Genomic DNA, 13,395 nt, shown 5'->3' on the forward strand with positions numbered 1-13,395 from the left:
GGTCAGTGGACACAATGGCAGGGAAGTGCATTGCTGTGTCAAGCCCTGTCTTGTCAGATTCTATATCAGCTTTCCCAAGCAGGGGCCCGCAGGGCCGGGACTAGAGCTCAGAGAGTATTCTGCAGCAGTTAAAGAATTAAAATGGTTGTCAGAGATCTCATATTTCAGACATCACCCTCTCCTGATTAACTAAATGAGATGGTCCTCGCCATTCAGTTGTGTGACTAAGAGCCAGTGCGAGTGACGTGGACTGAGTCTTACTTGAGAATGTGTCATGCCTCTGCCGCGAGTTACATCACTTTGACGGCCTAAAATGCTCCTATGAGACAAGTGTGCCCAAAGAACAACATAATTATCAATGTTTATGAGTTTCATATTGGTGCCACATCACAATTTATTCCCAGGAAACAACTGTTGAGAGCAAAAAATAAATAAAAAATTCTTAATATATTAGTCTTGTTTCTAAGTAAAAATATGTAAATATCCTTAAAACAAGGATTTTTTTTATTTATTTTTTTACTGAAATATACACTACAGTTTAAAAACTAAATCTTTTTTGGGGCATTTTATACACATATCATATTTGTGAAAATGTTGTCATGGCAAGTAAAAATATTTAAGGAAAAAACCTGTAAGCATTATGTTTATGTTTTAAGGTCTGGTTTAAAAGTTTCCACAAAGGAAAATAGACAATTGTGTTGTAGCTTGCCTTAAACCTATCAACTCCCATAAAGCCAGACACTGTCTATACAAACACATTGATACCTACTGTATATAAACAGAATAAACATTTCAACACTAAAATCAGTACTATACTGTAATAACTATATTTTTAGTATATTTTATAGCTTTTTTGTCAGCCAAATGGCACTGGACTCACCCCAAACCACACACACAAACACCTGCATAAAGTAAATGCGAGCAAGCTTTTTTTGGAGGACCCGACTACACCGGAGGCTATGGTTGGCATGACAATGCTATCCCAACTAACATCTGTACGGTAACTTAGGGCACAACGACTACAGGCCTAATCCCTACACTGACCGAGAGAGGCACAAACAAAAAAACAAACCTCAAACTCAGGACCCGGTCCAGGATGCTCACTGTCTCTCTGTTTCTCCATTTCTCACCATTGTGCAAGAGAGTGTGAAGGCCAGGACTGCCTGTCCAGTTTAAGGGATTTGAATTAATGCAACATGTTTTGATTGCTGGACAGCTACAGTCGAACACAAAGGGCGACTTGAAGAGCACCAGCCTCTGATCCCCAAGGCAATGATTCACTCCTTTAGATGAGTGCAGTGGATGTGTAAGACTCTAAGAAGAGCACTGTTGAAGCAAGCAACAAAATAACAAAAAAAAGACCAGAGACCAGAGACCAAACACAATGCAACGTTGAAGTGTGTTATGGTTATGTGTGGCCCGTCAGCACACTCCACTGTCATGCAGAGAGAATTACAATCTAGGGGATTCACCACCATCTACGGCAAAACTGATCTAAAGCCTGCTATTTAACATGAACCAATACACACACACAAAATAACAATTAATAATATAACAAAATATCATATATAACATTTTAAAATAATTTTTTATTTATACATTTTATTTTATGTTATTGTTGAAATGCGTAAAAAATGTGATGCGTAAAAAATAATATGTAGCCTTACGCTAAGGAAAAGGCACATTATACAGTCAGTCAAATTAAGTTGACACCAATATCTCAGCGGATTTCATGGCATGTTTACCAGACACAGAAGAGGATAGACAGGGTGATTGACAGGTGGAGGGCGGGAACTGCTTTATAAGCAGGTGAAGTGTGTGCTTTCACTTTGATCAGATTGTGTGTGTGTGTGTGTGTGTGTGGCTGCCAGGCATGGGAAAATTTGAGGCTGACAGAGTGTGTAGTTGACAGGCATGGGGAAGTCTCGGGTTGAAAAAGCATTCTTGAGTAAATACTCCTGAGGGCTTTGTTGTTTGAAGCTAAATCAAAGAGCACTTAGAATGATCACGAGCCAGGAGAATCAAGCTGTACATTTGTGAAACAATGTGACAACCTGAAATGCGGCTGTCTTAAAAACCCCTAAAGGAGGAGAAACTAAACACTCGCTCAATTACTTCCAGCCAGGTTTCAAGGGGCTGGAACTAAATGTAGAGCCTTCAAAACTCCAAACAAGTGCAGGTTAAAAAATGAGCACAATTAAAATAGAACCATTCTGTGATTTGTGGAATATAAAGGTTCAAACTCAAAGGTGATTCTTGTTTATTATTTTGTTGCATTTATGTTTGTTATAGGAATTACACTACAAAACTAGTGCTACACTGACACCTATTGTTCACAAGGCGGAACTGCAGTTCAAACTCCGGACACTAGAAAAATAATCTAAGATCCTGCTAAGGAATAAGTACAATGATGGACATCACAGTTCTCACGTAACCCCATTGAGAGACAGCACATTATCAAGATGGTTTTTGCTAAAAGATAATGGAAAAGAGATAACAGTTGTCTGGTTAGGGGTTTTGGTGAGTCACCGGCAGACACTCCCAGATCACCAACAGATACCACTGCCTTTGAATAAAGCAGTTCATTGTAATACAGAGGGAATAAAAACATATTTAGAATCACAAAATAAGGGTATGTGAATCTTAATCCAATCAACATGGATTACAAAACGTCCATGTACACATAATACTTGGCACTTTCATAGTGCCAATTCTGTCATTTGTACCATGGGTGAATGCTGATGGTCTCAGTTAAAAAGACAAACAAACAAAAAGATCCAACGTCTATGGAGCAATGATACAACCATACAGTTAAATGACATGTCAAGACACTTCTGAAATCAACTGTATATGGGGTAAAAATGCCACTGACATTGAAAAAAGCCAAAATGTTCCATATTTTTCTTTCATATTTTATGTATACACTAAACGTTTGAGAACAATAAGAATTTATGTTTTTGAAAGAAGCCTTATGCTCATGAAATAAGCCATGCTGCATTTACTTGATCAAAAATTCAGTAAAAACAATATATTGTGAAATATTTTTAGAATTTAAAATAAGTATTTTCTATTTGAATCTATTTTAAAATGCAATTTATTCCTCTGATAGTAAAGCCGAATTTTCAGCAACATTACTCCAGTCTTCAGTGTCACATGATCCGGTAACTCTTTATAATAAGGTCTCATTTGTTAACATTAGTTAATGTATTAACTAACATGAGCTAACAATGAGCAATACATCTGATACAGAATTTATTCATCTTTGTTACTATTAGTTAAAAAAAAAAACTACTGTCATTCATTTTTTGTTCATGTAGGTTTACAGTGCATTAACTAATGTTAACAAATAGGCTACAACTTTTGATTATAACAATGTATTAGTAAATGTTAAAATTAACATCAACTAAGATTAATAAATGTTGTTAAAATCTTGTTCATTAGTTCATATTAACTAAAGTAGTTAATAATGTTAACTAATGAAACCTTACTATAAAGTGTTATCCATGATCTTTCAGAAATCATTATAATATGCTAATTTGCTGCTCAAGAAACTTTTCTTATTGTTATCAATGTTAAAAACAGTTGTGTTGCTTTTATTTTAGCAGAAACAGTGATACTTTTTTTCAGGATTCTTTAATGAATACAAAAGTTAAAAAGATCAGCATTTATTTGAAATTGATCTAGGTTATTTAATGCCATGCTGAATTAAAGTATTCATTTCTTTCAGGAAAAAGTCTTACATGGAAGTGTAACTTTTTATTTATTTCATATTATTCAGTTAATTTCTGACACATGGATAGTATAAATAAACATACTGCCTAAAAAACAAAAAACAGTCAAATATATCTTCCTTCACTTTCCAAAAAACTATGTTGGTCTGACCTCAGGTCACATTAAGAAAGTTTAAGAGGTCAAAAACTTCATTTTCGCACTCTCTCACCCAAACCCTCAATATTTTTCCTCTTTCACCTTTCTTGTAGCTCACTCAGGCACTGAAGTGATAACACATCCCACAGTGCACCTCTTTATAGTTATAGTTTGATGAGGTCAAAGAGTGCAGATGTTCTCGGATACCATGCAGGTATTGTTTTGATTTTCTCTCTCTATGCACAGACCATGAATATCCTATTCATTTCACCAGGTACAGCGTGAGCATTATACACAATAACAAACATTCCTACTGACATGACACAAGCAATGCAAAATCCACAAAATCTGTGAAAAACAGCACAGTTAAAAAAAAAAAAAAAGAGGCAGAAACCAGCTAAAGTCGCTAGAGCGTGAGTTGATAGATGCACTGAATCAGGGACAGCATCTGAAACATGACATCTGAGATATGACTTTATAATCCACAAAGAGAAGCCTGAAAGCAGTCAACTTATTATTTATTTAAACTAAGAGTACTGAAAAATGTTCAGCTCAGTAAGTCTTAATGTGGTTGAAAAATTAATAAAGAGTATCTCACAAATGCTTGATGATAATTAGTGCTTCATACAAATAAAAATCCACCCCTGCCATTTTCGGGTGCAGTCAATCTGTTAATGATTTAATCTGAATGAAATTTAATTTTCAATAGTTTGACATGGAGAGACTTGACTAACATCTAGCACAGATTAAGGTCTTAAAAAGGGGGCTTGTTGAAGCAGGCCTGGATTATTCTAGAATTTCAGTTTTCACAGGGTGCAATCTGATACTGCGCTACTAAAATATTTCAAAACTGCATTTGCTAGTGTGACAATCCTGTCATGGTTAAGAGCAAAGATTGTGTGATTTAAAAGTTAATAGGCCTATGTTTTCCAAAGTGATCTGATACACAGATAGCTGGAACTTACAATAGTTTGCAAAAAAACAACAACACATGCATAAAAATAACTTTGATTTCCCAGTATAATTTGACAAAAGCAAATGCCTAAAACTGTATTGAACACAGAAAATAAATCCATCTTTAAATACAATAGACCTAAGGGGCAGTTTACACAGAACGCTGTTTTTTTTTTTGTTTTTTTTTTGTTTTGAAAAACGCAAGACACTTAGCCTGACTACGTCAGACTTCCTACTTCCGCTAATTTCATTTCGCTCCTGTAGTCAGTCTGAGATAGCAGCGTATCTTTCAGTTTTCCACCGGCCTGAAAACAGCCGGGCCAATCAACGAACAGAGGGCGGGCTGAGAGCCGTGACGTAGACGCTGATTGTACCGTGGTGGATGCGTACTTGCGTAGATTTACTTCACATAATCTGCAAAAGTCGTTCACAGCCATGTTCACTCCGGTATTTCGCTCGATGGTTTAGTTTTCGCATCATACATGTGTTTACAGTGGAAGTTAGATGCGGCTGAGCATGCGCATAACACACGCCATAACCAAACGTTATGTGATTGGCTTACGGGTAACCAATGATTTTAAACTTCAGACAAGCGCCCCCCCGCGAGAGAGAAAACACTTCTCTATTATGCTATTCCAGACTCTCTCTACGAAGCAAAGTGAAGTAGCAGAGTCTGGTATTACCAGGCTACAAGACACTGGCAGTGGGATGGGGAAAACGCAAGATCTCAAAAGAGACGCATTTTTTAAAAGTTTAACTGATTTTAACTTGAAGCACCGCATTTTTAAAACGTCTTGTCATGCGCGTCTGTGCTGCAAAAGACGCAAGACGCAAGCGCAATGGTTATAAACGTCCGTCCAGCGCACATTTACATAGAAAAACACTGGAAAAGTATTGGAATGGAAAAACACGTTCTATGTGAAAGGCCCGGAACAGCCCTAAGCCTGTTATACATTTTCAAAAGTATTAATACTATTTAATTGTATACGGTATATGAATAGTCTAAATCAATTAATAAACGTTTAATTAAATAAATATAATAAATATAATTAATAAATATAAACTAATTGTTACATTTTATTCTGCATCAGTACAATATCTCTAGCCTATCCCTTAAGCATAATTCAAATTTTTATAAGTTAAATTAAAACTTCTTACTGTAGTTTATGACTAAAATAATGTATTTCTTTATAAAATATGCATTATATATATTTTAAAGGTGTGAAATTTGACCTTTTACAGAAAACTGAAGGTGTTATAAACACCACAAAACACAGCATGAATGAAACAGCCAGAGGGAGAGAGAAAGAAAGAGAAACAAAAGAAAGACAAGAAGGTAGGCAGGCTTAGATGTTTTAAAAAATTTCTGCTATAAAATATTCTCAATAATACTCTATTCCAAATACAATTAAATGCATAAAACTATATCCAGTGATATATCCGGCAGCAATTGTTTAAAAGGATTAAAAAGCACTCGTAAACTGTGTTGTGGAGAAGAGTGTTTGGTGTTGTTCTGTGCGTGCACATCACATGAAGAAGCAACATTATCCTCATCTCCTTTGTCAAGTAGTTTGTAATGAGCCTGTAATGAGTTCATGTAAAATGCAGCAGGGAGATCATCTATCTCACCCAGAGCAAGGGTCCTCACAGCACTGAACTGATACAGAGGCCCTATATCAACCTCTCAATATACAGTAGGAGGGAGCGAAGGCCATCTATCATAAAGATATACAGGTTGTGTGATGACATGGCTGCTCTCTGTTGTGTATTCAGACAGAATAAAGATAACAGATCAGTTGTATACATGATTTTTGTTACTACAACAGTTAGAAGAAACTATCTGACAATTACTAGCCTCCTCCTTACTAACTGAAAATATTTTTTCAGAATGGGGAAATAGCCTTATAACTAAGTTAACTCCTGCATCCCAAAACAGGTTTGGGGTATATCCATAAGTTTGTAAGGGATACAAGATAGGCTATAACCTAGTTTTGATAGTTTCTGACGTTCCTTAGCCTATCAGATAATTACTAGTAGGATATATCTGTTAACTACGAGAAATAACAGTATAATTCCAATTTATAAATTAGATACCACATGTCCACTAATAATAATACTTTCCACACTCTCAACAAAACCACAAGCCAGCACAGGATTCAGTGCCGAGACTGCCGACAGCAGTGAACCTTGACCGTTCAGCTGAACCGGTCCGGCCCGAAGTGGTGGTGGTGGTAGTCCGCCGACTTCCGACATATCTGACTGCAAATTTCAATTTTTCGGGTGAGACGAGAAAAAACACCCATTGTTTTGCACTGTACAACAGCTTCTACTAAATTAATTTACCATACACATGATTCACCACTTCACATACTCCAGTGCACAGGCTGCTCTGACTCATTCATAGACTTACCGATTAGTTCACAAATAATCTGTTGATCTCCACTTGATTGAATTGATGCCAAAGGTGCCGTGTGTGTTTGTTGCCAGACGACTGCAAATGAACCTTCAGGAGAAACGCTTGTAAAAATTAAACTGTTGCCGTTAAAGGCGATCTCCTTCACTTCTGTAACTTTTAAACATTTTCACACTATATTTTAGACTAGAGTAGGCTATGTAAGCTGTTGCCATTGACATGTTCATGATTTCAACAGTGTCTAAGCAACGGACGCAACTGTAAACTCTCCATCACTGTTTACTTTTCTCCCGCGTTCTTTTCCCAAACACTACGGTAAACTTTAATATCTTCCGGGTTGTTCCAGCAGTCTGGATCAGGATGAATTGATATTTGGTAGTACAATTTACATGAGTTTACAAACCCCCGACAGATTCTTTAAATAATTAGTAGTTTTTTCGAGAAATGTTTTGGTTATTTTTCATTACTGCTTTATTGTCCAATTAGGCCTACACTTACACATATATTTAAATATTAAACCATTAGCACCTTAATTTCGCATAAACGGCTTTATTATATGTTATTTATGAGCAAATCATGTTTTTCACATAATCTTACTACGTTATACCACAGCGAATTGTTCTTGAGAGTCGGATCCTTTTTAATGTTTCCAGTAGATTTGTTCATGAATCGAACTAAATCGGTCCAAGCAGCTCTTTGAACGTTGTCAATTTTCTAAATAATCAAATAGCAGAAATGCTATATACAACACAGGCCTACTGAAAATATGTATAATGGATAGTAAGCTATTTTATTTGAAGTGCACGTACTAATTGAATATGTGCAGCACTGTTTATTGTATATCAGTAGGCTATGTTGTATATAGCATTTCTGCTATTTGATTATTCAAAAGATTTAATCTTTTTTTGATTTAATAAAAAAAAAGTGATTCTATTATAAATGTTAAACGACTTTTTTTATGACCTGAATAATGACTGCAAACAAACAGGGTTTTTGTATTCGTGCTTTGAAACGAACTGTTTAAAAGAACCGATTCGCTGTGATAAGTCGTATGTCCGACTAGTGGAAGAGGGGTCCGTTACCTAGTATTTTATAGGAACTGTAGTCTTTATTTCAACAAAATGAACGGCTGTACGGCCACTAAAAACTACATTTCCCAGTAGACACTTGAAACGCAGGTGCAGCGACAACTTGTTGCCTCGTGAGAGAAATAGGGGTGACCTCCGCAGTCACCAGAGTAGTGGAAAAGCCTCTGTCATTCTAAACCAGCTGAAAATGGTAAGACAAATAATATTCCAAATTTATATGAAAGTATTTTTCTGTCAATTTATGATCACGTTAGCGGAAAGTGACCGTTTTGTGGAGTCTTACTTTAAGAATTATAGCAGAACCTAAACTTTTGCAGTTATCTGTTAGATCAGATGTATAATGTACTGTTCGGGAAGCAAGAATTGCATAATGTTGATTAGAACTTGTTAGAATATAACAGTCAAGAAATTTTGTTTGCACATGTTATATTCTTTATATCAATCAGTTAAAGGCATTCTGAGGTCTATTCATAGGTAAGTCATAGATTAGTGATTATGAATAGAATGCAGATACATTAATTTGCAACAAATGAAGGTTTCTGCAGAAGTGCCAAATGGTGAAAGGGAATTAACTGAAGAAATGTATAAATGTCTCCCAGTTTAAAAATATCCCACTCAGCACTTCATTCTGGCAGAGTTTGCCAGGACTATTTATGTTCGTGGTGAGCCTCCTGAGCTTCTCTGTCCTGAGTGGTTGATTAAGATCACTGTTATTTTCTTTGCTACCTTAAATGACATCTATTGTTTATAATTCTATCTCTCTTGTTTCGCTGTAGGCTGAGCCTATTAGAGTCCTGGTTACCGGCGCCGCAGGGCAGATTGCATACTCTCTGCTGTACGGCATCGCAAAGGGAGATGTCTTCGGTAAAGATCAGGTAAAGGCAGGATTTGGATTATGCAATGTCCCGTCACATCCAATTAAAGGATGTTGGATATCATTCATGCTGTTTGACTAATTCCAGGAATAGGCACCATATATGTCTTTGACAGCCCACATCTCATGTGATTAATACTTAGGTGCAGGTCAAAACTATATTGTGACAGTTATGCAAGTAATGCACTAACGTTCACTTTCCCTCTCTCTTTCAGCCCCTCGTTTTGGTTCTGTTGGACATTACTCCCATGTTGCCTGTGTTGGAGGGTGTCGTTATGGAGCTGCAGGACTGTGCCCTCCCACTTCTGAGAGGTACACTCGCACAGAATCGACTGTCATGAGGCCCTGTGTTCTCTAGTCTTTGTGCCAGTTATGCAGTCTTAAAGGCCTGTGTTTTCACTGCACAAATGACAAGAGCTCAGAGCAATCTGATTGGCTGCCTGTATGATCCCCAGCTGAAAGGGCAGCTAAACTTAGAATTGTGGTTCCCATCAGAGGATGGTATGGGAAGGTTGACAGTATGTGAGCTGTCAAGTGTATGGAACAAAACTAACAACCAAAAACTCTGGAGTGCCAAACTGGATGGGTGAAACAAAATATGCCATTGGCTACATTTCACCCCAAAGAAAAAATGCAGTGGCTTTATGTATATATAAACAATATATTTGCATTGTGACATTACATTCTTAACAATCACCTTTACTCATTTTTTATTTATTTAAAACAAACAGTATTTTTTTAATGTATAGTATAATAAATACATGACAGTTCAACAAATATTACCATGATATATACTTAATGTAATGTAAATAATAGACTATTATTTCAATTATTATTTCATAAATTCACATTTAATGAAAATGGGAGATTTTTTTAAATTTGTGTTAATAAGCATTAGGCCAATGATTGTATTCAAGTAGTATTTCAGCAAACTATATTTTTTCTGTTTATATCAGTCTGAAACAAGTTATAATAAAAAAATTAAAAACTTTTTGCAACAGTAATAGCTGGCTCTTTTTACATATCATATTAAGTTTTAATAATAATGTTTTTCACATTATTCAGGTTCTTTATTTCTGAGATTCTTCTAAAAAAGTGTGTTGTCTTGTGACTCACTGAGTATTGCTGGTGTTGTTTTACCCTTCATCTACTCTGTCTGTCTTTTTGTTTCAGAGGTCATCCCCACCGATAAAGAGGATGTTGCATTCAAAGATTTGGATGCTGCAATCCTGGTGGGCTCGATGCCAAGGAGAGACGGCATGGAGAGAAAGGACCTACTTAAGGCCAACGTTGCCATCTTTAAGGCTCAGGGGGAGGCACTAGACAAGTATGCAAAGAAAACAGTCAAGGTGAATAACCGTGACCTAATTAAGTGCTTGCACAGTTGGAAGAATTAAAGTTAATCAAGTATGAAGGCAGTATTTTGACCCTTATGTTTTAATATGCAGGTTCTAGTTGTTGGTAACCCAGCCAACACTAACTGTCTGATTGCGGCCAAATCCGCCCCGTCCATCCCCAAAGAGAATTTCTCCTGTCTGACACGCTTGGATCACAACAGGGCTTGCTCTCAGGTAAAACACCCCCTTGCTGGATGGTCCACTAATGGAGCGCAATACAAAGAGGTGAAAGGATTCAATTTATACCCACTAACTTGTACCACACAATGTGTCCTCTAGGTGGCAATGCGTTGTGGAATTTCAGCAAACGGTGTGAAGAACGTGATCATCTGGGGAAATCATTCGTCTACGCAGTACCCTGACGTCCACCACTGCAAGGTGATTGTGCAGGGAAAGGACGTGACGGCCTTCGATGCAGTGAAGGACGATACCTGGCTGAAGGGAGAATTCATTTCTGTAAGTGTTGTCTGCTATGACTTCCTCCTCCTGTAGAGGTCACTGTTGGCCTATTTACTATGCCACATTAGTAAGCAAGAATATTCCAGTATGTTTATTAGAATTCATGTGTATGACATTAGTAATAAGAAAGTCAGTTTAAGTTGGTCCATTGTAACAACATTCAGTTTGCACATGACTACTGACTGGAATAATCTGATCAGAAACTTTTTATTGTTATTCCACTCTTCCTCTGTTTCACAGACAGTGCAGCAGCGTGGTGCTGCAGTCATTAAGGCCAGGAAGCTCTCCAGTGCCATGTCAGCCGCCAAGGCCATCTGTGACCACATGAGAGACATCTGGACAGGCACTTCCGAGGTCAACTTTCTTTTAGGGCCCTGGCCCCCTAGTTGAGAGTTACCGTTGTAGATTTTTGATTGCATCTTAAAAGGAATCTCTTAATGATTTCTACTCTAAAGTTATGTGTTTACCAGCAATTTCTGACACAAGAAGGCTCAAAGTTAGCCTAATAAACAGGGAAGACACAACAGGAAAAAATAAAAAAACTTCTGTTAGCAATAGCCAAGCAATAGGAAATAAAAGTGCCCAAGGACTGTGTAATAACATTGTACATTTGCTCATTAGTCTTTTTTCCACTCCCATAAAAAAACAATATGAGTTACATTATTAAGTAGTTCATTTAATTAAGTAAATAATTTCATCTTCACTATGATGATTGCTTAATATGATAGTCAAATTGAAGTGTTCTCTGCTTTTTGTTTGATATTGCACACAAGGCAACAACTTTATTTTGTTCTGAACTCTTCTTGCATTTGTTTTATAGGGTGAGTTCATCTCTATGGGTGTCTATTCCACTGGAAACTCTTACGGAGTACCTGAGGACCTAATTTACTCATTCCCTGTTTCAATCAAGGTTTGTCATGAAACTTTCCCAAAATCTGTGTCTGATATCTCTTCCTTAATCTCCACACCATGGCCTTATTTACTAAGATCAATCCTGAGATCAAATTCATATTCACATCTATTCATCATACTTTAATCAACTAGAAAAGTATGATTTTAGCCACCATTGCAACGTTTCTCTTTTTCTTCAGGGCAAGACCTGGAAGATTGTTGATGGGCTGGCCATCAACGACTTCTCAAGAGCCAAGATGGATGCAACAGCAGCAGAATTAGTGGAGGAAAGAGACACCGCTGTCTCTTTCCTGGGTGTGTGACTGGAAACCCAGCCATATTCACCACTCTTAGATGCCCAGAAAACTCCAGAAGCACGTTTGTGAAACACTCCAGAAAATCTTTATCTCCCCCTGAAACTGTTACAAAATTCTAGAACTGTATGTACTTGAAATCCTGGATTTTGGCTGATTTTTCAGAATTGGAACCTAGTCTTGTTGTTTAGCAGGGACTTCGGTTGTTTCTCTTCCTGTTTTTGGTTTTACCATCTGAGCACAGCTGTCATGTAAGGAGAAACAATAGTCTAAAACAAGATGTTATTTATTTGTAGACTGCCCTTTCTAATTCAAAGCTGCATAAAGGAGGAACAAAGCCTGGAAAGGACTCAGAGTACATAAATTAGGTCCTTCTTTGTCATTTTCCAGCCTGTACTGAAATTTCAACTGTTACATGTCTGACAGGTGTTCGTCAGAAATGAACAAGGAATGTTTAATGTGTTAAAGTGCTTTGGCAGTGCGGTTACTGTAACAGATTTTATATGTATCCAGCAATAAAAACTAGACATTAAAATGCATACTTGCACTTATTTTTAAAATACATAGTTTTCCTACATTAATAAATCAATCATTTGCACACTGCCGTTTACACTGATTTGGTGCTCAAAATTTGTTATATTATGACCATTGTATTGTCAGTATTGTAGTGTTAAGAGTCAGGATACTTTTTGTGTTCTTGACCTAAGAAATATTAGAAAAACTAAATATTGTACTTGTTCTCTGACACATTACATTCTGTATGAAAGGAGAGTTAAACGTTCTGTACTGCAAGGTCATTGGTGTGAGATTGCAGACGTGGCCTTCTCGATTGTGTTGCCAAATCTAATCTCGATAGAAAAACCATCCAAAATTTGCTGTCTTTTCGATAAGGTAGGTGATGTTTTATTCTACTAAGGTGACCAAGCACTAGAAATCCCAAAAACGTGACTGTATTCTACGGATAAGATAAAAAAAAAAAATCTAAACCCGCGACAGAGCTCATATTTGTAAGTGAGTTAGTTATTAAGCAGCAACCCTAAAGTCGCTTATTGTATGCGGACATGGCAACATGGTGCCCGACTGAAGTCAGCCAATGAGATTCGCCGTACTGAAATGCAGTGCTTTCATTGGTTACTGC

The 13,395-nt window shown here is 36.9% G+C and overlaps 2 protein-coding genes across 5 annotated transcripts in view; one reads left to right on the forward strand and one right to left on the reverse strand.

Moving 5' to 3' along the window:
• wdpcp (WD repeat containing planar cell polarity effector) overlaps positions 1-13,395 on the reverse strand; it is a 97,766-nt gene that overhangs the window by 59,683 nt on the left and 24,688 nt on the right. The window contains exon 1 of one of the 4 annotated variants that reach the window (XM_079852762.1): positions 7,232-7,537. The exons of 2 other annotated variants lie outside the window; for them this stretch is intronic. The gene's annotated coding sequence lies outside the window, so the exon portion shown is untranslated. Of the gene's footprint in view, positions 1-7,231; positions 7,538-13,395 lie in introns of those variants that run through there. One more of the 4 variants, XM_079852763.1, reaches the window with a different exon arrangement.
• mdh1ab (malate dehydrogenase 1Ab, NAD (soluble)) lies at positions 7,574-12,796 on the forward strand. The gene is made up of 9 exons (XM_079852772.1): positions 7,574-8,512; positions 9,099-9,197; positions 9,412-9,508; positions 10,370-10,545; positions 10,645-10,767; positions 10,873-11,049; positions 11,293-11,406; positions 11,873-11,962; positions 12,144-12,796. The coding sequence occupies exons 1-9, from the start codon at positions 8,510-8,512 to the stop codon at positions 12,264-12,266; spliced, it is 1,002 nt and encodes a 333-aa protein (XP_079708898.1). The 5' UTR covers positions 7,574-8,509; the 3' UTR covers positions 12,267-12,796.

This window comes from Squalius cephalus, assembly GCF_949319135.1.
Source record: "Squalius cephalus genome assembly, chromosome: 20".
In the NCBI taxonomy this organism is placed as follows: domain Eukaryota; kingdom Metazoa; phylum Chordata; class Actinopteri; order Cypriniformes; family Leuciscidae; genus Squalius; species Squalius cephalus.